The sequence below is a fragment of the Myotis daubentonii genome, chromosome 2, assembly GCF_963259705.1.
Source record: "Myotis daubentonii chromosome 2, mMyoDau2.1, whole genome shotgun sequence".
Classification (NCBI taxonomy): Eukaryota; Metazoa; Chordata; class Mammalia; order Chiroptera; family Vespertilionidae; genus Myotis; species Myotis daubentonii.
This window is the reverse complement of record NC_081841.1, coordinates 61922956-61947278: the sequence shown is the minus strand read 5'-3', so window position 1 is coordinate 61947278 and position 24323 is coordinate 61922956. Positions and strand designations below refer to the sequence as shown.

Below are 24323 nucleotides of genomic sequence, written 5' to 3'. Positions count from 1 at the left end.
GTTCCATCTAGGCTCAGTGTCACTAGAAAGCCAAATGGATCATCACCACTTGAGAGTTTTTTCACGTCCTACCTTAAATCGACCAAGTCAGAATCTCTGGGCGTGGGACCCAGAAATCCATGTTCTAACAAGTTCTCTAGGTGACTCGTAGGCACACAAAGGTTGAAAACCATTGCAAACAGCAGAGACTGGAACTCTAAATGAATGTACTTTTCCATAGAAACAGTGTCATGAATTGCATTGTTAGTTATTCAGTGTTGTGTGCCATTAGTTTATGGTTCAGTAAAACTTCCAGTTAAGATTGTAAGTGGATCTAATGTTTTGGTCAAAATATACATCAAGTTAATCAGTCATCTTATTCACAAACTTCTTGGGCTGTAGCCCTTTAGAAATACATTCGTAAGTTAGAAAGTCTTTTGGAAAGGTAGGATGTAAGAATTTTGCACTATTTTTATTATTTACTGATTAATTCATACTTTGTGTCAATGCAGAAAGGTTATGTTGCAACCAGCAGACAAAAATGCATGCCATTTAGAAATGTAACGAAATGAAAATTGGGTTCGTGGCCCTTCTTATGAAGAAAAATTCTTCCTCCTCATTTCCTCTGTCATGGTCCTGGTTCTGCTATTAAAATTCATTCTCAGCCATTTAGAGCCTATTTCTGACTACAGCCAGGATTCTGGAACAATGGGATCCATTTTATTCTCTCGATTGAAACGTAGTAAGGACGGTAAACAGCTCTGGAATTTCCCACAATTTCTGAGACTTAGAAGGTCCCTCTGTAGCCCCGGGTCATGGTTGGGAGCAGTGATTAGTTCTCCTCAGTTGCTAAATTTCTAATAACTGCATATTCCACTGTCTCCTGACGGTGAGCTTCAGGAATAGTTCTCTACAGTAGTTTAACATGTATTCATATAGATATACCTTTAAGAAATCCTCCCAACAAACATTGATTAGCTCAATTGATAACAAGTCAAAGATATTCAAGGGACTAAATATGCCTGACAAGCATCGCTCAGAAGTATATCTTAGGGCTTCTTTCTGGTCATAACTATGAAAAGTTTGCTACCTTAAAAAAAAAAGTGTCTCTTTTACTGCTTAGGACATGTATCGAGAGATTCTTGAGCCTGTGATAGAATTTTAACCCCAAGTTACTATTTCTCCCCTGAGGTCAGCCTTTCATTCAGTAAATATTTGACGGCCTGCTGTATGTCAGGCACTACACTAGTCTCTGAGAACACAAAATAAGATTCTGCCTCTGTCTTCAGGGACTTATTACTATAATAACAATGCAAATGAGCGTGCATGAGAGTTGGCTGTTGTTAGACTCAACCAGCAATGGATAGCCACCCAAGGGCAGTTTGTTATATGATATTGGGCTTGCCCAGGCATTTCAAGGATAAATAGGTCTTGGGAACAGTTGGAACTAGGGTAGGACTCAGACTCCACTGAGATTCTCTTGATTTCTAATCTGTACTCTTTTCTTACATAATCTGCTTCATTTCTGTTTTGTCTCCGTCTCTCCCCCTACCTTTTCCTTTCTTTCATTTTCCGTAGAACAGCCCTAATTGGCTCAGCTAGGGTCAGGTGGCCATCTCTAGCCCAATCAGCTACGGCCAGGGAACAACTGAGTGGGATGGAGGGACAGACATTGCCTACAAGAAAGCCTGAACGGACAAAACATGTATGTCTCTGCAAGGTCTTCGCTAAACAGTTCACATTCACTTGTTCTCTTAATCTACATAGTCGTCCAATTTTATAGCTAAAGGAGCTGGGTTTTAGAAATTAACGTATCCAAGTCATATAACTAGTAAGTGGTAGAGCTAGGGAACCAGTCCATGTCTGGTCGTCTTCCTCGGTGTAAACACTAACTACCTAAGGTTACTCTGCAATGTTTAAAAACCACACCGAAGCCATCTGAAGACAGTGTGGTGCTTACACTGAGCATTCACATTCAAGGACTGGGGGCACTTGTCAGGCAAGAGGAAGTTAGGTTGTTCCCGGTAGAGGGAAAGGCCTGTGTGCGAGAGCTGTGGTGGGTAGAGACACTGCTTTCCAGACACCACAGGCTGTGTTTTATGCTGAGAATAGAGGGTGTGAGGAGAGTGGATGGGGAGGCTGAGGATGTGGAGAGGGGCCAGATCACGAAGACCCTTGTGTGGCAAGCTAAGGAGTTTTCACTTTATTCTGAAACCACAGGAGTCTGTTGGAAGGAATTTGAGTGTGGGAGAGACATGACCATTTCCGTGGTTGGAAAGGTCAGTCTGGCCACACTGTACAGGCTTTCTGCAGGGTGGGCCGCTAGGTAGGAGGTTTATGCAGTGGTGCTTGGAGGAGGTGATGAAGGCCCGAATAAGGCTCAGGAAATGGGGGGTTTTAGTCATAGTTGTGAAGTGGAACCTGCTGCCTGGGAGACTGGATGTGGGTGAGAGTAAGAGGCTGCTAGGAGGACAGGGATGTTCCTTGGAATGCGTGGTCCACTAAGGCAGGAACACCGGAAGGAGGACCGTGTTTGAGACAGAGGTAGCGAGCAGGAGGCAGGGAGCAAGAGTATGCGTTTGGGCGGCTTGAATTTGTGCAATACACAAACGCAGACATTCTGAAGGCAATCAGAAAGGCGGGCCAGACACCCTAGAGACCTGTGCTGGAGATCTCACTGAGGAAGGGCTTAGTGCTGAGGTCTTAAACGCAGCCTTGGGAATACAGAGCTCCCAGGGCGAGTGGGGTAGGAAGAAAACAAGCCAGATGGGGAGCCCCAGGGAACAGCAGCGTTTGAGGCTCAGTTGCAGCCCCCACATGAAGGGCTGGTTGGGACAGGGAGTTTCAGTTAATCATATTTCCATTTCAATTTGCTGTATGTCAAATATGATTTACCAGGTGTCAGAGAATTATCTTAGCAAGACAAGCGCCGCTCTAAAGCCACGTTCCATGTAAATTAATCTTAGCTCTGAAAGAAGTTGAGTTTATTGCATTAACTGGAGGTGGGGGTGGGGACAGCTATAGACTCAGCAGCTGGAAAAGAAGCCTTAGAACCTTCTTGTTCGATGCAGAGAGCCTCTGGGTACTCGTGAAGGTGACAAAGCCGCTTTTGGACATTTCCAGTAAAGAGAATTCCCACTTTCTGAAGTAAGTCATTGCTTTGCTGTGCAGCTTAACCCGATGGTGTCAGAATCGCCTGTCTGCTACCTCTGGATCCCCCTGTGGCCTCGGAATTGCCCTCCTGCACAGCAGTGTTTCTGGGTTGAGAGCGCATCACCCTGGCCCGTCACGCCCATTTTGCTGGGTTGTCAGTGTTAGCAGAGCGCTGTTGAGTGAGCTTAGTAGAAGGCGGAAAGTGGTGCTCAGGTGAAGATTCACCTAGAGATGCGCTAGTCTCTGACTTCAGCAGCCGCTGCCCTGCTGCCTGTGTTTGGGGCTCACTTTGCATGTCCTGCTCCCACGTTCATTAGTGCTTACTATTAAATATACTTCTTTCTTTGGAACACTGACTTACTTTCCTTGGAGCCAATGGATGGGACATCCCAATAAAAATATTTTTTGTTTTAAAAACAAATAGGCAGGCTTAGCACTCAGTCATTATCCTCGTGTCCCCTGTGGGACATGATGGAGGACATGAGTTCATTTGTTCATTCATTCAGCTAGCATTTATTGAGTGCCCACTCCCTGCTGTGTGACTTGAGCGTGCATAAAGCATGACCAAAATCAACAGGTAGCATCATGGAGCATATCCATCTTTAACTAATTGAGATATATTGGGAGCCCCCTTTGTCCTTTTATTTTAGGATAATATTGCGCATCCAGTTAGAAATAGTTTACATTCTTGTCAAGCATTTGTCTCATTGTACTTTCTAGCTTTTTGAGGGTAGAGACACCAATTTGCCTAAAATGGAACCCAGATTGGCCTTTCTGGGGCCTCAGTTTAAACTAGCATGTTCTTTCCCTTGTACATTGGGGAGGCTTGAAGTGTTCCCTGAGATTTGACCTGGGTCAGGCACAAAAGTAAAATAATATTAGATCAAATAGCAACCAGCTTTTCAAAGGGCTACTGTTTATATTGTTCAGGCTTCCATCTGGAAATAAACAGACTTTCTCTACAAGTTAGTGTTCAGGGGGGTGAAGATTTTCCAAAGCAGACTGTTTTCAGTCAAAGTCTGTGTTTAAAAACAAAAAAAAAGACTGAAGTAATGAGGGGGAAATTAATTTTTGCTCTTAGCATACCCTTGCAGTAATGCCATGTTTGCCTCAGAAAAAGCGTGTTGGAGTGCTGAAACCATGTGACATGTCACAAGTCCTTCTTGCAATACCTATGTTCTATTTATGGGCTGTTGTGCAACTAATTACAAGCGCAAGGGAAAGGCTCTGATTAAATGGGGTTTTTGAAGAATCTGCTAATTAAAAATGAGTTTACTTTATATCTTTTGAGATTAGAGCACTTTTATCTTTTGGTTTTATTTTATTAGTTCCAGGCATTTTAAAGTTCACACTTTTAAATTACACTCTTGAAATTGGCTTTCACTTTGTTGTAAAAAAAAAAAATCATTTCTCTCACATTTCGAATGGTACGGATACATCTGGTGAATAAAGAAAGGAAACCTTATCTTTAGAAATGTACTAGCTTCAAGCACATTGCTCTCCGCCCCCCCCCCCCCCGCCCTTAATTGCCAACAGAAGTTAACAATTGGGGTGTCCCATATATATATGCAAGTAATATTATTCTAAATCTGCAAAAGTTATTTTTGTGTTTTATTTAAGGTAAAACTACCAAACTTAAAATCTTTTGGGGGAAGGCCTTTACTTTGATCTCACTTGGCCCCAACAGAGTAGCCCTGTGGCCTCATGTGGGAATTTTCTCCAGCCTCTGGCCAAGCACAGACTTCCTTATTTAAATACGGAAGTTGGACTTTGGTGATATTAATGGTTTTACAAGAGGACCCATAGAATAACTGAAAGGAAATGCCCGAAAGCAGCTTTTTCATTTTTATCTTTACTGTGTTAAAAGTTCATTTCTAAGCAGCCAGTAGGAAGATATCTGTGTGGAGAGATCTGTGGGGCAACACCATATCTTCTTTTGATCATTTTAGTCTTCAGTTATTTAATTATATTGGTGAGGTGGATAGATGCTGACGATGGCCATCAAATGCTAGCAGCAAAGTGTATCCAAAGCTGATGTTACTAATAACACCAAGATGCACATTAAATTCAATCCAAGCCCACATCTCCCTCCTTTGCTGCACTTACACATTATGTATAATCATATGAAATTTTCAGCCTTTGACTTAAAAAGACAGTTTCAGAGAGTGCAGACTAATAGTTAAGTTGAGGGGTCAGCACACATTTCCTGTAAAGGTATAGATAGTACATAGTGCACGCTTTGGGGGCGCAAGACAACCTCTCAAAACTTCTAATTCTGCCATTGTAGCTAGAAAGCCACCATAGACCATATGTGAATGAATGGATGTGGTTGTGTCCCAATAAAACTTTATGGACACTGAAATGTGAATTTCATACACTTTTTACATGTCATAAAATGTTCTTCTGATTCCTCTCCTCCCCCAACAACTCAAAAACAAAAGAACCATTCTTAGCTTGGGGGCCATACAAAACAAGCAGTGGCTTGGATTTGGTCCACGAGCCATAGTGTGCCCACCTGGCTAAGTTGAAGTTGTCTGCCACTGCTTTTGCCTTATCCCATAGAACTCTTCACCACCTTCAAGACTTGTTTCGTTTTCTCATCTCTCTTTATAATCGGTGTTCCTCTTTGGCTCCTTCTGCCGGTAGAAACCTGAGAGTCATCCTCTTTGCTCCTCTCTCCTCCACCATCCACATCCAGTAGGCTCTGCTGGGGCTTCTCCATTCATTCACCTCCTCTCAAACCCCCTCTGCCCCTCCACACAGAGCCATTGATTGGTCTACAGCAGTGGTTCTCAGCCTTCCTAATGCCATGACCCTTTAATATAGTTCCTCATGTTGTGGTGACCTCCAATTTCATTGTTACAAATTGAACATAATTAAAGCATAGTGATTAATCACAAAAACAACATGTAATTACATATGTGTTTTCCGATGGTCTTAGCCAACCCCTGTGAAAGGGTCGTTCAACCTCCAAAGGGTCGCGACCCACAGGTTAAGAACCGCTGGTCTACAGCCTCTTGGTCACCAGAACTATTATTAGAGACCCTAACTGATCTCTTTGCGTTTGTCATTTATCCTCTACACTCCATCCTCCGTTAGGCCACTGCTCTTATTTTCCTAAGTAATTTTGATCCTACTGGTCCTGTGTTTAAGCATTCTTAGATTCTTCCTGTTGGTCATGAGCTCAACAGGATAAAGTTCCCACAGGATTTTCTTATCTGGTTCTGAGGTAGGTCCCTGACCAAGCCTACACTTAGGCCACATCCAGCCCCTCTTTGTAAAGTCCACGTCGCCCTATTTTCACCGGCTGCTCCTCTGCTTGGAGTGCCTTTCCTTGTCTTTTCTCGGACTATCAATTTCTTCCCTCATTCCATGCGGCTGAGCCCCATGCCACCTCATCTGTGACACTTTCCCGGACTCTACCTTTGCGGAGTTGTCTCCCCCTCTACTTTCTCAGATCCCCTGTGACACGAACCTCGAGAATGGCATCAACCTGAGCAAATTGTGGGTATTTGTAAGAAGGTCTCCCTATTACCGATGACTGTGGGCTTTTTGAAAGCAGAAAGCATGTCCTAGTCTTGGTTTATCCCTATTTGGTTACACAATAAATATTTAAAGTAATTAGTTCAATCAATATGGCGAATATATACTATCCATCTAATTGTTGTCTTGGTTTATTTATGAAGTCACAGAGATCTGATTTCAGGGTTGCAGAGTCAAATGCTTTTGGGACCAGGTTGGTGCAGAGATGGACAGAGTGAGGGCTGGGTTGAGCTAGTGAAGACATGTCCTATCTCTTGGGACTGCCTCCCCTCACATCCAACTGAATGTTGTCACACTAGAGCTTGACAGGTGTTTAGCCGGATGCATTAGTTTTCAAGATAAATGGGAAATTTTAAGATTTTTAAAATGTAAATATCTCAATTTTTAAATATTTTAAAATGTTGATAGCTAATGCACCTTTTAAAAAAAATGGCTGGTGTGGCTCAGTGATTCAGCATCGACCCATGAACCAGGAAGTCACAGTTCAATTCCAGGTCAGGGCACATGTCCAGGCTTGGGGTTCGATCCCCAGTAGGAGGCTTGCAGGAGGCAGCTAATCTATGATTCTCTCTCATCGTTGATGTTTCTATCTTTCTCTCCCTCTCCCGTCCTCTCTCTGAAATCAATAAAACATATTAAAACAACAAGAACAAAAACACTTTGTGGGCAAAAATGTAAAAATAGCAGCCTGAATGTAAATCCCAAGACCCCAGTTTGTAACTCCCTGATTGGTCACATCCCGCCATAAATGGGGCTGGGAAGCAGAGGGTGCATAATGGTCTGCAGGTATGTGGTCTTTTCCTGGCCTAGGTTTATCTTGCCTTCTCAACCATGCTCTCTCCTCCATGTGTTGGCACTTAGTCACCTTCCAAAATGTGAAAGCCAAACACTAGGAAATTCCATTCCATACTGTCCTTTCTCCTCCCTGGTCACACCCAAGTGACTGTTTACTGACGGGGCTGGGAGGGCCTCTGTTTCCCCCCCTCCCAGGGGTGGCTGAGGCGGTCTGGGAGAAGCCGTTATTCTTGATGGAAGTCTGGCTACTTTTTCTGAGGCTGAGTTTCCTAGTCAGAGCCTTGGTTTTCCAGTGGTTACTTGCTCCATTGGAGCTAGGAATTCTTTGTCCTTATGTTCCAGCTTATCTGGGGGGTCAGTGACCACCTCAGAGAATCACAGGAAGCATTGCCTAAGAGGTTACCTAGAAGAGGGTTTTAATAATTGATAGCTGTATTTGGTCTTCCATAAATGATTCATTTACCGCCCCTCTCCCTACAGCCTTTTGCTGTCTGCTTCTCAGTTGTTCCTGAATCAGCATTATCTTATCTCAGGCGATGGCCTTTATAAAACACTTCCTCTTTCTTACCTAGTGCAGTCGCTGCCTGCTTAGAAGTATTAACCGTGTAAACTTTTTAGCCTAAACTGTTCAGGTTTTTATTCTCTTTAAAAAAACAAAACAATATAACAGCAACAACACAACCCAAATTAAACCAAGCTTGGTCTTTTTCTGTGGATCTGGGACCAGAGCTCCGGAATCCAGGAGCCCTGGGGTCAGAGACGCATCTGCGGGCAGGCCCGGGTGGGAATCTAACAGCGGCGTGTTCATAACTGTGTGAGTGCTCTCCTGGGTGCACATCACCGTCACATGTGTGGCTTGAGTGTTGCAATAACATTGAGAAGAGGACTCAGGAGCGGATGGCCTGCTCAGGGTCCCTGTTCTGGGAAGTGTCATGCCAAGCCACAAGAAGGCTCTGTGGGCTGAGGCGGCCATGTGTCCTTGAGGCAGGCAGAGGGCTGCTGATGGAAAGGGGAGGGGGAGATTCTCTTTAAACTAGCATTCTTGGGTAAAGTCCCTTGGGCCCAACAGAACAGGTGGACAGCTTTGTATTTGGTTTATTATTATTTAATAAATTTTATCGAGTAGTTACTATGTGCCAGGCACTGTTAAATACTTCTTATGCCAGAGCAATTACTTCTTACAACTCCTATGAATAGAAGTGACTTACCGTCTCCGTTTTGGAGGGAGAGAGTAATGCGGCAGTGACACAGCTAGAGCTAATAATTTGCGGAAACCATGTTTGGACTAGGTCTGGATGACTGTTGTCCTTGTTTGTGCCTTCTGCACTCTGCCATGTACGTACCTCATGGTGGGGAGGAGAGGGTGTTGGTGATGAAGGACTTGACACCCATCAGATGTTTAGCACAGTACATGAAACATGGAAATCCTTGGGAAAATGTCAGATGTGACTGGCCTTTGTCGATGGACTGTCTTTTGTAAATTCTTTTGAAAAATGTTCCACTGTGAGTTCTCTGGACCAGTGGCCTTTGTGACCGGGGTCACTACTGATAATACTTGAGAGCATTCACTTGTCTCTATTTAGTAATAGGGCCCTGTTCTCTGTGTCATTGTCAGACGAGTGTCCTTGCAGTCGATGCTTCGAGCAGATGAAAAGGCAAATAACTTGATACCTTAATAATTGCAATTAAAGGCAGGACTTTCTGCCCTGGCTGGTGTGCTCAGTGGTTAGAGTGTTGGCCTTCTCACCAAAGGGTTGCTGGTTCCATTCCCAGTCAAGGACACGTACCTGGGTTGCAGGTTCCATCTCTGGTGCCACTCAGGGCACATTCAGGAGACAACCAATTGATGTGTCTCTCACATTGATGTTTCTCTGTCTCCTTGCCTCCCTTCAACTCTCTCTAAAAAAATCAAAGGAACCCAGTGGGTGTAGCTCAGTGGTTGAGCATCGACCTATGAACCAGAAGGTCATGGTTTGATTCCCCCATCAGGGCACATGCCCAGGTTGTAGGCTTGATCCCAGGGGTGGGGGTGGGGACGTGCAGGAGGCAGCCGGTCAGTGGTTCTCATCATTGATGTTTCTGTCTTTCTCCATCTCCCTTCCTCTTTGAAATCAATAAAATATTTTTTTTTAAGGTAGAGCCTGTTTTTAAAAAAAATCAAAGGAAAAAATATCTTCTGGTGGGGATTAACAAAAAAATAAATATAAAAATTAAAGCAGGATTTTTCTGCTAAAATTCAGGTGGAGTTGACATTTTAAAAATTTGCGGCTAGAGTATTTCACAAGTAGAAAGGAGGAAACAGGTTTCCCAAATGTAGGCCAGTAGCATAGAATGAATCGCTTGCTCTTTCTAAATAGGTTCTGCTATTGCTCTGATCCAAAGGTCATGGTCACATTCTTTCCTGGCATCCAGGTCAGAGCTGCAAGCTGTATCTGATATACGGAGCATTTTTTTGACTTCCAGGTACTTAAAATTCTGTGTTTACCTGGTTTTACAAGAGGAAAAAATCTAGGTGCTTTGGTTCAATTGAATACAGGTTGGAAGGTTAACGCAGTCCGTAAATGAGTTTAACTTATGTCTCTTCCAGGGCAAATGTTTCATGATCTTCTAAGCCAGTGGTTCTCAGCCTTGGCTGCACATTAGAATCACCTGGGAATCTTTTTAAAATCCTGATTTCTGGGCCTCACCCTCCAGAAATTCTGTTTCTTTGTGATGGGTTGAGGCCACAACATTAGTAACAAAGAAACAGAATTTCTGGAGGATGAGGCCCAGAAATCAGGATTTTAAAAAGATTCCCAGGTGATTCTAATGTGCAGCCAAGGCTGGGAACCACTGTAAGGGTTGAAAGACCTGACTGGATGTTAACTTTCTGTATTCATCCTCTTCACCCTCTAATATTTCTCCCACCTGAATTTTAATCCTAAGTACAAAATTACCCTACTCTTAATTTTAGATGACTAAAATCCCCCTCCTCAACACAGACACACACACACTCACACATACATGTGAGCACACATGTACACTCACGCATACACCTACTTTAGCAACTCCCAGAATGTAATCCATGAAGTACTGCTAAGGAACTGAGGTTTCCTGAAGTTATTTGACCAAACACTCTGCCTTCCACTAGCTGCAACTTACCATTAAAAAGGGAAGAATGGTGGTGGCTAACTCACAGACTTGATAAGAGAATGAAATGAGTTGATTTCTAAATGTAAAGCACTAACAGCAGTACCTGGTACATAGTTATTTTTCAACAAATGTAAGACACTACCATGACTCCATATCTATCTTTGATGACCTCATTTTCCAATTCCCTACACAGCAGGAAAATGGCTTCCTTGACATTAAACCAGTGGTTCTCAACCTGTGGGTCGCGACCCCTTTGGGCGTCAAACGACCCTTTCACAGGGGTTGCCTAAGACCAACGGAAAACACATACATAATTACATATTGTTTTTGTGATTAATCACTATGCTTTAATTATGTTCAATTTGTAACAATGAAATTGGGGGTCACCACAACATGAGGAACTGTACTAAAGGGTCGCTGCATTAGAAAGGTTGAGAACCACTGCATTAAACTGAAAATAACAAAGCATAGTAGTTGAGAACACAGGCATGATTTGTGGTCTACCAGCATTTTGTTTTAATGTCTTAAAATTAAGCATCTTGGGTAGGTATTGTTCAGATAAAACATGCATATCTAGCCCTGGCCAGTGTGGCTCGGTTGGTTAGACATTGTCCCATGCACTGAAAAGTTGAAAGTTTGATTCCCGGTCAGGGCACATGCCCGGGTTGCAGGCTTGGTACCCTGGTGGGGGGCATGCATGAGGCAGCCTATCGGTATTTTGGGTATTTTGCTCTCTCAGGGATGTTTCTCTCTCTCTCTCTCTCTCTCTCTCTCTCTCTCTCTCTCTCTCTCTCTCTCTGTCTCCTCCCCTTCCCTCCCTTCCTACTTTTCTCTCTCCATTCCTCTCTCTCTCTCTAAAAATCAATAAAAAGTCTCTTTATAAAAAAAGAATGCACATTTAATAGTCATTCCAGTTTATCTCAAGACACAAGACAGTGCTGACTTCACGCTGGAGCACAGGACAAGAAGGGAGCTAGCTACTGATACAGCTGCTTCCATTTAAAGACAAAGCTATTAACAGCATGATACTCCTTAGCTTAAAGCAAAGTTTTTCTCAATTTATACTTAACTAAAGGTTTCATTTACATTTAGTAAATAAAGCATTTGCCTTTGAACAAAATCAAATAGTTAAGTTGATAGAGGTCAAGCTCTTCAAAGCAAAGTAAATTGAGAAGAATCAGGACTTTCTCCTAAGTCTGTATGGAGTAAGGAATTTGAAATAATATAAAATATGGGATAAGAGTTGTATTTTTTATTTATTTAAATATATTTTTATTGATTTCAGAGAGGCAGGGAGAGAGAGAGAGAGAGAGAGAGAGAGAGAGAGAAAGAGAAACATCAATGATGACAGAGAGACACTGATCAGCTGCCTCCTGCATGCCCCACACTGGGGAACTGGGGATCAGGCCCCCAACCTGGGCATGTGCCCTGACCAGGAATCAGACGGTGACCTCCTGGCTCATAGATCGATGCTCAACTATTGAGCTACAGCAGCCAGACCAAGAGTTGTATTTTTTAAAAAGGCAGTGGCTTTCACTTAATATGACCTTATCATCTGAAGAATAATCAGGTTAGACCTGGTTATTCTTCAGGGTTCGAGCGGCTCCCTTCCCACCTGGTTGCCATTTCTGACTTTGTGATATTTCATTAGTGTCATTCACAGTATTCAACATGAAATGGCCAAGCAAGGCCACCCGTGACTGTTCTTTCCTAGTTTCCCCGGCTTTGATGAGTCATTCATTGCAATACAGCCCTCTGAACCAGGGCTGATAAGAATAGACACACAATAGGAAAATAATGCCGCTGAGAGCTGCAGCAGAAAGCGCTGGGGGCGCTTACGTGTGCTCACAGCTGTGCTGTATTCAGCTGTGTGACCATGCACAAGTCTCCCCCTTTCAGGGCCCCGGGCTTCTCGTGCATAAAATAAAGTTTCTAGGGTCTCTTGCTGAGGTTCAGTCAACTTTGGAGTTTAATATCCGCCAAGAAACAGGAGATAAGCACTTTCAGGGACAGTGCTTCGTGATTTGTGTAATTATAGTAGCTTTGTTGGCTGTTGGAAAACAGCAGTGGCCGATGAGTCAGCCTGGCACGTAGCTATTAGAGATCAGTGATGCTTTTTTTATTGGGGGGGGGGGGGAAGACCTGACTACTGCATAAGTTTAGGGGCCAGTGGTCAGGGTGATGCCAAGTTCCAGAAATAGCAGTGAGTTTCTTGTACAGAGGACAGTACGAGGGGACCGTTGTTTTGAACTGGTTTTCCCAGCCACATCTCCACCTCAGCTGTCCTTAGGGAAGGCGTTCACGTGGGAGGCCATGAGGTATGACACCCCCATCCAGTAAACAGCCCACTGCACGTGTTGCGTGGATTCACCACAGTGACTGGGAAGTGGCAGGTGGTATTTTTAAACCTCCTCCTTCCTGATTTTGTTCTCTAAGGATGGACATAAAGGAAACTCCAGTCGAATGCATGTTCTCTTATGAGCTCCAGCTGCAAACCCCTGGATGAGGCCTGGGCTCCTGTAGAGATGAGCAGATCTGACTACCCATCCTTCTTCCCTCCTCTGGGCCCCGTCTCAGACTCCTCCAATGGCCAGAGAAGCGGGGAGAAAATCCCCTTTCTCGCAGGGCTGGGCCTCAGCCTGCCTGGCTGCTGACCCTGTGCCTCCCCACGTGTCCAGCTTGGCCGACCCAGCGGATGTGAGTTCCACGTGTCACAGGAAGAGCTTGGGCTGGGGGTCCAGGTCGGGCTCATTCTGAACCCTGCGCCTCCTTCCTGGCTCTGGGCCTGGGCTGAGTTGTTTGGCTCAGGTACTGAGTGTGGTAATAGTAATAGTCAGCATGCAGGTAGCTTCCCCGTGTCTTCAAGAACCACATTTTATTCTTCAACCATATGCAAATGTCCCCTCCTTAGAGACAGTGAAGGTGGGCTAGAAACTTGACCTTGGACTCTCCTCCCCCATCCTTTCATCCTCAAGAGGATCTCCGCACGGCACCAGAGGCAGAGCTGACTCACAGAGACGGGCAAGGATCCCCACTTCTTACACACGCCCCCTGGACAAAGGTCTTCAAACTCTATAAGCAATAATCTACTTTTTAAAAATATTACATGAAAATGTAAAATGAGTAAAAGTAGGCCTTTGTTTTTTTAAAAAAATGGTTAAGTTGAAATTTATAGTAAACCTGATAAGAATGATGAAGCAGTTTGGTGAATATAGACATTTGAAGTAGGGGAGATAATAGATGACTGATATGGTCATTTCCCTGGAACATGTAGGTAGGTACAGTTGTACCTCAGTATTCGGGGAGGGGGGTTGGTCCCAGGACCCCAGCAGATACAAAATCTGTGGGTGCCCCAGTCCCTTATCAGGCAGAACGGGGAGGAGCAAGGCACACAGTTGACCCTGCGCATCCACAGTCCCAACCACGTATTGAAAATACTGTTTTCAATCCAGGGTTGGTTGAATCCAAGGTCGCAAAATTCATGAATATTGGGGAGGAGGGGAGACTATAATTGCAAAACAGTTCTCCTTTCAGTCAAGTGGTACTGGTCAATGAAAGAAGAAAGATAGATTATGCCCAGGCTGCCAACAATATATAAACCGGCACATACCTATCTGTTCACATGTAACAGATGCGAATGAACTTTTGAATTATTGCCTTTTTCCCCAAATGCTTATGCATGTAAAAAAAGTAATTTTTAAAAAATATATTTTATTGATTTTTTGCAGAGAGGAAGAAAGAGGGATAGAGAGTTAGAAACATCAATGAGAGAGAAACATCGATCAGCTGCCTCCTGCACACTCCCTACTGGGTATGTGCCTGCAACCAAGGTACATGCCCTTGACCAGAATCGAACCTGGGACCCTTGAGGCCGTAGGCCAGTGCTCTATCACTGAGCCAAACTGGTTAGGGTTAAAAAAAAAGAAATTTAAAGTAAATGTTAACATGTATAAGACACCTCCATAGAACCCCAGGGTTCGGCAGAAGAGTGCTTGAACCCTGCTTCCTTAGATCTTGCGGCACTCACATCTCAGTTTGCTCTCCGTTCCCCAGTTGGTTGTGGTGTGTGAGTGTGTTGGCTTATGGAGATGTATACAGTTTTCAAAACTCAAGACCATTTTGTATAAAATGTGGTGAAATTTGGATGAGATCTGCAGTCTGGTTGACAGTTTTGTGTGAGTCAATTGCTTGTTTTGATATTGTACTGTAGTCATGTAAGATTTTACCACTGGAGGAAGTTGGGTGGAGGGTACATCTGTGTAGTACTGTTTTTGCGATTTTCTCTGCATCTATAATTATTGCAGAATTTAAAAGAAAAAAGTTGTTTGAAAACAGTTGTCTTGTAGTTGTTAGGAAGGAGCACGCCAGATTAATAGAGCAGTGTACACACCACCCTTAAGAGGGGATTTCCATCGCTCTTCCCTTCAAAAAGAGCATCTTTTCTTTCCTTGCCACTGAGTTCTGTATCCTCCACCCTCACTGTCACTGACTGTGACACTGTTGAAGTTTCGGAAAGAAAGCAGCCACTGGCACATCCAGGAGAGCTCTTCCGGGAAATCCAGTGTAGCAGCTGCTTAATTACTCAATGAGAAAATGGCACTGAAGCACAAGTGCTCCGTCTGCAGTCACTGATACAGAAGGGAGATGGGTAATGCAGCATGCTTTTGGGAAGCATTCCTGTGCTTAACACATTTAGTAATTAGGCCAAAGAGTGTCAAGAAGCCATGATATCATGATGTGGCCACGTGTACACATCAGCGTCCTGAAGCCTGGCGTGGTGATGCACAGTGATGAGGATTCTCCAGGAGAAAAGGTGAAGGGCTAACAATAACTTAAAAAGGGTAAACCTTTGCCCTAACCAGTTTGGCTCAGAGGATAGAGCATCGGCCTGTGGACTGAAGGGTCAAGGGCATGTACCTTGGTTGCGGGCACATCCCCAGTAGGGGGTGTGCGGGAGGCAGCTGATCGATGTTTCTCTCTCATCAATGTTTCTAACTCTCTATCCTTCTCCCTTCCTCTCTGTAAAAAAATCAATTATATATATATATATATATATATATATATATATATATATATATATATATATGTAAACCTTTGATCCACTCACTTCTCTGTGTGTAGAGGGAACGTGGGGAGTGCGATAGTGAACTGTGGTTCTCTGTTTCCCTGGATTTTACATCGTGCTGTCAATTCCTGCCTTGGTCTTTGATAAGATTGATGGTGGTGGTGTTTTTTATCACTTGGAGAAATGCAACAGAATTCCCTGAGCCATCTTCCCAGATCTGTCTTCCTTGTTTTTGCCCAAAGAGTGTTTATCTGGTCTGCTTTGACTCTAATGGATCAGTGGGGTTGATCACATCTGTCAGACACCTACGTGAGCTGAGTTCAGGACAGTGCTTTGGTTAATGTGTTCATGTGTGCTAATAGAATCCGTTTTTATTTTTGTTTTATTTTTTTGAATATATATTTTTATTGATTTCAGAGAGGAAGGGAGAGGGAGAGAGAGAAATATCAATGATGAGAGGAAACATTGATCAGCTGCCTTCTGCACTCCCCACACTGGGGATTGCCCTAACTGGAATCGAACTGTAACCTCCAGGTTCATAGGTCGACGCTCAACCACTGAGCCACACCGGCCAGACTGTAATTTCTTTTTTAAAAATCAATTTACTCAGTTTACAAAGGTCCTTTGCATTAAGTGGGGTGTTAGTTTTGGGCCAGGTGTGGAGACGCCCTGGCTGACTCTGGAGACAAAGCTCTCAGCTTTTCCCAGAATCACTCTGTCTGACCAGCTCTTCTGGCTTCTTCTCAGGGTTATCAATGCCGGGAAGAGCACGCACAACGAAGACCAGGCCAGCTGCGAGGTACTCACCGTGAAGAAGAAAGCGGGGACCATTGCCTCCACCCCCAACAGGAACTCCACCAAGAGACGGTCCTCCCTTCCCAACGGGGAGGGGCTGCAACTGAAGGAGAACATGGTAAGACCCCGCTCTGCCCGCAGGCCTCAGGGAGGGGAATACACACACTCCGGTTCCAGCTGAGTGCAGTCTGTCATGGACAGGAGAAAAGCAATCCCCAGGGGTAGTGGAGTGGTGGGGGGGGGGGGGGGGGGCGGGGTCTCTGCTCAGGCTACCTACCAGTCAGAGCTGAAGGCAACATCTATATGAAGAAGTGGTGTGTAGGTTTTTAACCTTTAAAGTAAATAAAATACCCAAATCATACGTAGATTTTATTGCAAGAATTAGTGTGTAGAACATTTGATGGATTTAAGGTAGCCACTACAAGGCTTTTGTGAAGGAGCTGGTTCGGCAGCTGCTCACAAGGGGTGGAAATAACTGTTGCCATTGACTCGCAGCCCTGCTATGATTATTCCCCTTTCTTCCTCTCCTGTCTCTTGGAGTTGTCCAGCTGGAGCCTGTGCCCAACTCTATTACAAATTAACATTTGTTTCACTTGGCCCAGAGCCCTTGCATCCCACGGGGGCAGCCCTGCCAACAAATCACAGAGCATTTCTCCTCCCTTCAGTTTCGGGAGGGGAAAGCAGACATCCTCCGAAAAGTCAGAAGAAAACTCAGGAAAAGATAGGGAACGATTGGCATTGTGTCCATCAGGGGGTCCTGTCGTGCTGCGGAAAAGAGACATGGAGTGGATGACCCAAATGTGACTACTTATTTTGACAATCTTGTATAAAATTTTTGTATAGAAATTTCTACAGGATTGCAAAGGATCTAGGATTCTCTTCGTAGACTAAGAAATAGTGTCTCGTGGCATTTACATTTAGGGAGTAAGAGTACTGGTTTATTTTGATAATATTACTTCAGCTCAGAGTTAGGAAACAGAGGGGCCCGAGGAGACTGTCAGTTGTGTTCCAGATCATTGCAAAGACCCTGAGAGAGGAATGGCCTGGCGTTTTAAAGCACCAGCAAGGGACTCATGTGGCTGGAGCAGAGAGAGTTGTCAGAAAGGTCATGAGAGTGGAGTGAGGCGCCCTGGCAGGACCTGAACTGCCCGTTATCAGGACTTTGGCTTCCACTCTGAATGAACAATTTATTAGCAGAGGACACTGGGTACACTGCTTAATGAGGCCAGTGATTTTTCTCATCTAAGGACATCCCTTAACTCGGATATGGCCATGCTTAGGAAAGGGTAATGACATAGGGCCCCCGAGCAAGAAAACATCCATAGGAGACAAGTAATGTGGGTCTACCCCTCCCCCTTCCCCATGAATCATCTCCTCTTTGTTTGTTTTTTGTTAATCCTCACCTGAGGATATATCCCCCCTTCCCCATTGTTTTCCAGAGAAAGTGGAAGGAAGGGAAGGAGGAGAGAGAGATAAACATCTATGTGAGAGACACATCACTGGTGGCCTCCCGCACAAACACCTGTCCAGGGGGTGGGGAGCGAACCCATGACCCTTGAGTATGAAGACCAAAGTTCTAACCACTTTGCATACCGGCCAGGGCTGAATCTATTTCTTCATTCAACAAACGTGTATTGAGCGCTGAGTCTGCATGCTAGGCTTGGAGATAGGCAATGAACTCGGTACAGTTCCTACAGCTGAGCAGAGGAGGCAGAAAGAGGCAATAGCAGCAGGACTACAGAGGAGTGAGTTTTAGGAGAAAGATGGAGAGTTGAAATGGTATGGAAGCCTAAGTCAGGTCTAGTGTGCTGGAGCGTGGGTAGGCACTTGGAGCGTGATGACGCAGAAACAGCGAGCAGGTTTCACATACAAGAGCCATTTAATGCCCCAATAAGCTGGAGTTTTAACCAAATGACTTTAGACAAGAGCATAATGGCCAAGACAGTGATGGTGGTGGGAAGCTCGCTGAGGAAGGTTAGGAGAGCAGCTACAGGCTGGGACACCTAAAAGTCTGCCTCAAACAGAAATCTGGCTGAGAAATGATGGCAGCTTGGACAAAGCCAGTGATCAGAGCAAGGGAAAGCTCAGAAGAGATGATGTGAGAGAGACAGTTGAGGCGACCTGATGACCTACTGCACGGGCAGGGGAGAGTTGGAGATGCCAGGTTCCAGCTACTGGATGTTGATCCTTGAATGTGGACCCTGGAGCAGGTACAGGTTTAAAGGTGAGGGGTGGGCAGAAATGACTTGAGTTTGGAATATTCTAACTTTCTAGGTTGGAAGTATTTTGTAAGATGTTAGAAATACTGTTCTGGAACTCGGGAGCAAGAGGAGGGAGGTTTAGATTTCAGGAGTTGCAAATTCAAAGAAATTCCAACAAGAGAGGGGAGCGGAAGGGAAGTCACTATGCCCTCGGCCACAGAGACGTAAGAACAATAAGGTTGAAAAGGGAGCAAATACTCTAAGTAAGAAATGGGACCGAGGGATAAATAACGGCGCCATTATCTCATTTGCAAACGGTTGACAGGCATGAAGGATACAAAAGGAAGACGCATGGGCTGCTTCTACACGGTGTGATTCATTGCTCCCTGCTTTCTTGGTCCCCTCATCCCCAATAAACTTAGTAAAGTAAAAATAAACATTTACACAGAGTTCTTGCATCTATAATACCACCTTTTTAGAGGCTATTGAAGGAAACATAAACTTTTCTGTAAAGTAACGTTACATTCACACTGAAAAAAAGGAATTACCATAGGAGTTTTTTATATGTTAGGAACATCCGTGATAGAGGAATTCTCTCTAGATGTGTAACTTTCTATTCAATGACATTTCTTATATTAAGGGGCCATAGAAGTAACTAGATAGCAATGAGATGATTTTTTTCTTACTGCAGATTGTGATTCATTGGTGTAAAGATTTTAAGGCAACTGTAAGCCATCTCTTATTCCAATTCATAGAGAAATCTTTTAGCCAAAGAAGTCAAATTAATCTTCCTGTGTGAAAACAAAACCTAAAAACACACACAAAAAGACTTAGTGGGTACAATAATATACATTATATTCTGCTTCTCCTGGCTTCTCTGAGGCACTTACCAGACCAGTGTTGTTTCCCTGCATCTGGCTGAGCTCCTGACTTACAAGAAAGAAAACAAAGTACTTTCAGGTTCCATCTACATATAAGGAAAATGTCAAGAACTAAAGGAGCAATGTTTGGAAGATTTCATAAAACGTAAAAGGGATACAAGTAAAAGTGTGTAAAAGTGTTCTGCACTGTAATGTTTTCACCTGAAGAAATGCAAGGAGACGTTGAGTTATTGTATTCTCCTTCACAAAATACTCAGTAATGAATCGAGTTTCTTTTTAAATTTAGAGGTTAGAGATATAATTAGTGAAATAAAGAAGTCTTGAAACATCCGAAGTGGACATGAAGGAGAGAAGGATGTTTTCTGTGACAGGCCAGGGCTGGAACTTGGCCCGTGCCTGTGTTGTGTTGGGTGGTTTCTGTGTAAAGAACCATATGCCCACAGCCAGGCAGGTTGGAAATAGACATAGTGCAATGGACAATAATGCAAGCCTCTTAACATTTCCATGCCTCTGATTCTTTGTTTGGGGACCTAGGAAGGAAGAGAATCTAAAACGCTAGTATTCCCACCCTAGCTGGTTTGGCTCAGTGGATAGAGCATCGGCCTGCGGACTAAAGGGTCCCAGGTTCGATTCAGGCCAAGGGCACAGCTCGATCTCCCCCCTCCCCCATCCCCGTAGTAGGGAGCATGCAGGAGGCAGCCAATCAATGATTCTCTCTCATCATTGATGTTTCTATCTCTGTCTCTCTTCCTTCCACTCTGAAATCATTGAAAAATATATATTTAAATAAAAATAAATAAATAAAATGCTAGCATTCCTAAAAGACACTTTTATAAGATTGTCCCTTAGGAAAGATCCTGTTCACTTTATGGGCAATACCTTATGCCTAACAGCCTCCTGCCCGCCTCCCAAGATTTGTGGGAACTAATCACCATTCCTCAGTTTTCTTTCCTTTGATTTGAGAGGTTTTAAGGAGTCTTTATCATGATGATTGCCAGCCTCAAGTGCAAGCATAGCTTTTCTAAGAACTTTGCTTTTCATTTCTCAAATACCTCGTTCTAGGGATGAGATAAAGAAGATGACACCAGATGAGTTCACTCTTGAGGGCACCTTATAAACCTAGTGTTAAGAAGTTCCTGTCCTTCCCAAATAGGAAAAAGCTAGAGGAGTTCATCACCACCAAGCTAGTAGTACAAGAAATGTTAAAGGGACATCTTTAAGAAGAAGAAGCGGAAACAGAAAGATCAACAATGTGAATAATTAAATGGCAATGCCTGCATGGCTATCAATAATTACTTTAAATGTAAATGGATTTCTAAAAAGTGCAGGTAGCAATACTTATTTCAGACAAAGTAGACTTTAAAACTAAGGCTATACCAAGAGACAGAAAAGGACATTTCATATGCATTAACCAAGGTATGGAAACAACCTAAGTGTCTATCAGTAGATAATTTGATTTAAAAAAGTGGTGGTATATGTATACAATGGAATATTACTCCACCATAGAAAATAATGAACTCTTACCATTTGCAACAACACAGATGGACCTAGAGGGAAATATGCTAAGGGAAATAAGTCAGGCAAAGACTAAGACCATATGATTTCACTTATATGTGGAATCTAAAAACCAAAATAAATAATCAAACGAACTCATAGATACAGAGAACAAACTGGTGGTTGTCACATGGAAATGGGTTTGGGGGACTGGGTGAAGAGATTAAGAAGTACAAAATTGCACTTACAAATGGTCATGGAATGTAAATTACTTCAGAGGGAATATAGTCAGTAATATTGTAATACCTAGAGGCCCAGTGCATGGATTCATGCACCGGTGGGGTCTATCAGCCTGGCCTGTGCCCTCTCGCAATCTGGGACCCTTCAGGGGATGTTGGACTGCCGGTTTTGGCCCTATTCCCACAGGCCAGACCTAGGGACCCCACTGGTGCACAAATCCGTGCACCAGGCCTCTGGTAAGACCTTTGTTTAATTTCTTCCCACCCTCCCCCCTTCCCCTTCCCACTGAGATTCATCAGTCTGTTTCATGTTTCCATGCCTGTGGTTTCCGCTCCTACGTTGAGCGTCTGCCCCCTGGTGGTCAGTGCGTGTCCGGTGGGCCGGTCGCTTAGGCTTTTATATAGAGAGATAGATTATGTATGAAGACAGATGCATACTAGACTTATCAGGGGATCACTTTGTAAGTTATATATACAGTGGAATATCCACTGTCACGGAGAAAGGAAAGTTCTTGCCCTTAAGTTAGGAGTGTGGGTGGGAGAATAGGGCATTGTGACAACACCAGAACACTTTCCCCCACGTCCGACTCCCTCTTTGGAACAGATGGTTTGGGGTTTAAGACAAGGCGGTGGACACATGCATTCCAAGTCTGTTTCCTTAGGAGCACCCTCAGGTTGTGTGATTTAGTCAAAACACTTCAAAGTATGTGGTTTCAGTATCTATTAGTTCAGTGTCTAATTACAATAACAGGAGATGGCGGCATCCCGTCGTGGCCAAGTTCGTCAGCAGGGGAGAGGAAAGCTGATTATCTTTCTCAGCAGAGGCTAGGACTGCACTGTGGGAATTCTAGGCAGATAGGATCCAGTTGGGATGGGGGGAAGTGCAAGGGAAATGAGGAGGGTCCATTTCCACTCTCTAGAGTGAAGATTTGCTATTCTTTCCCTCTGTTTTCTGCAAGGCCGTTCACCCCCCGGGACGCGAAGGGCAGGTTGCTGTGGTTCCACAGTGGCAGGACTCCTGGGATACTTGGCCCTCGTTTGGCAGTCTGCTTCCTGCAATGATGTCAGCTCTACAGAAACAATAGGAGCGGCCTTTCATTTCTCTCATTGTGTTTATTACTCTAAATTTCCCTCTTAATCAAGGTCTTTGTTCTGGGCATGTGAAAAGAACATAACCTTTCTATTTATTGACTTGGATTCTTTGAAGCCAGAGTTCAGTGGTTTCTCTCAAAACTCTGAATTCCAGAGACTGAGACTCTCACCAGTGGGTAAGAAGGATGACTTTACAACCAGGAATTGCCGGTCGGAGGCAGTGAGAGTAACTCTACAGTTCCCTGCTCGGTGGGTGTTGGTTTACTCTGAAGACTGGGTTTGACCAAGATGTGTGCAGTAGCTGAGGACACAACTAAGACTTGGTTCCGCAGATTTCCCCACTGTAGCAAGTGTGAAGGCTGAAGGAAATAGAACTTTCTCCCTGCTTCACTTGTGACTGGATTTCCCTAGAGCTTTAAGTTATTAGAATATTGCCAGAGGCAATATTTTCTTTATTTTTCTGATGAGGAAACTGAGGCACAGACCTGGAAAGTGTGGAGCCTAATTTCAACCCAGGTACTGCAACCTCAGAGTCTGAACTTGTAACATACTGCCTCTTTATTCATTAGCAATTGGAAAACGTGCCAGAAAAACGTCTATGGAAAAGTCTGAAGTAAAGGAAGAGTAGTAACTCCTAATGTTCAGTATCATATGATACTAAATATTTTCTCATTTCCATTGCGATTTCTCTCCCTTTTTTAGTTAATCCTCAGTCAAGAATATTTTTTTCCCCATTGATTTTTAGAGAGAGTGGAAGGGAGTGAGGGAGAGAGACAGAAAGAGAGAGAAAAAGAAAAATATTGATGTGAGAGAGACACATCGATTGGTTGCCTCCCGCACGCATCCGACCTGATCCAGGGATTGAACCTGCAACCCAGGTATGTTCCCTTTAGTGCAGTGGTTCTCAGCCTTAGCTGCACATTAGAATCACCTGGGAATCTTGTTAAAATCCTGATTCCTGGACCTCATCCTCTGGAAATCATCCTAGAAATCAGAATTTTAAAAAGATTCCCAGATGATTTTAATGTGCAGCCAAGGTTGAGAACCACTGCTTTAGTCCATGGGCCAGTGCTCTAACCACTGAGAAACACCAGCCAGGGCTATGATTTCTGTTTTAATTTAGGAGTTATTTAGTAGTGTACCCTGTCAACTCAGCAACTGGACAACAGTTCTTACTGACTCGGATGAATAAGAGAATTGAAAGGAAATTATTCATCATCATCCTGTCCTTATAGGTCATTTTGTCTTGCTAAATTATCGATGTTTGCATAAAATCATGGCAAAAAGAAAAAGCCATCTGATTGAATGAGTGTCTTGAGTTTGAATCCCAGCTGTGCCACTCATGAGTTGAGTTACCTGTGTAAGTTACTTGTTCTCACCTTGGCTCTGTTTCCTCATCTGTGAATTGGGAATAATACTTTCTGTCTATTTTAGGGCTGTTAGAATTAAGTTAGTTAAAAAAAGGAAAACTGCTTAGAATAGTGCTTGACGTATGGTAAGTGCTCAGTGAGTAGTATCTGTTCTTATTCTAATAGTGGAGTTTGCAGCTGCATGTCATTATTATTTCACATTTATATTGTAAATTAATTTAGGGAGAAGTCATTGAGGTATAAAATAATAGTTTGCTAACATTCCTGAGCTAATTTATCAGTCAAGAACAATGATTTTCAACTGGTGTGTGCAAGAATTTTTAAAACATGCAATACCTGACTATCTAATCAGGGGCACTGACTTCTTTTCCCTAAGATTATCAAATAAATAAATGACAACAGCCAATACAGTAGCCATCTGGTATGAATGAATAAAAATTATACCTATTATTTTGGTCATGTCGGCAAAAATATATTTTCTGGTGTGCCGCAGAATTTTAGTAATTAGTTTATGCATGCCATTTGATGAAAAAGGTTGAGAATCGCTGGTCTAGAATAAAACACAATACAACTAAACCAAAACT

The 24323-nt window shown here is 43.6% G+C and overlaps 1 protein-coding gene across 3 annotated transcripts in view; it reads left to right on the top strand.

Annotated features, from left to right (window-relative positions):
• Positions 1 to 24323, top strand: part of PPM1H (protein phosphatase, Mg2+/Mn2+ dependent 1H) — a 235934-nt gene that overhangs the window by 67926 nt on the left and 143685 nt on the right. For all 3 annotated transcript variants that reach the window (XM_059683480.1, XM_059683482.1, XM_059683481.1), the window contains exon 2: positions 16415 to 16580. In XM_059683480.1, the coding sequence (XP_059539463.1) occupies positions 16415 to 16580 (166 nt within the window). The remainder of the gene's footprint in view (positions 1 to 16414; positions 16581 to 24323) is intronic.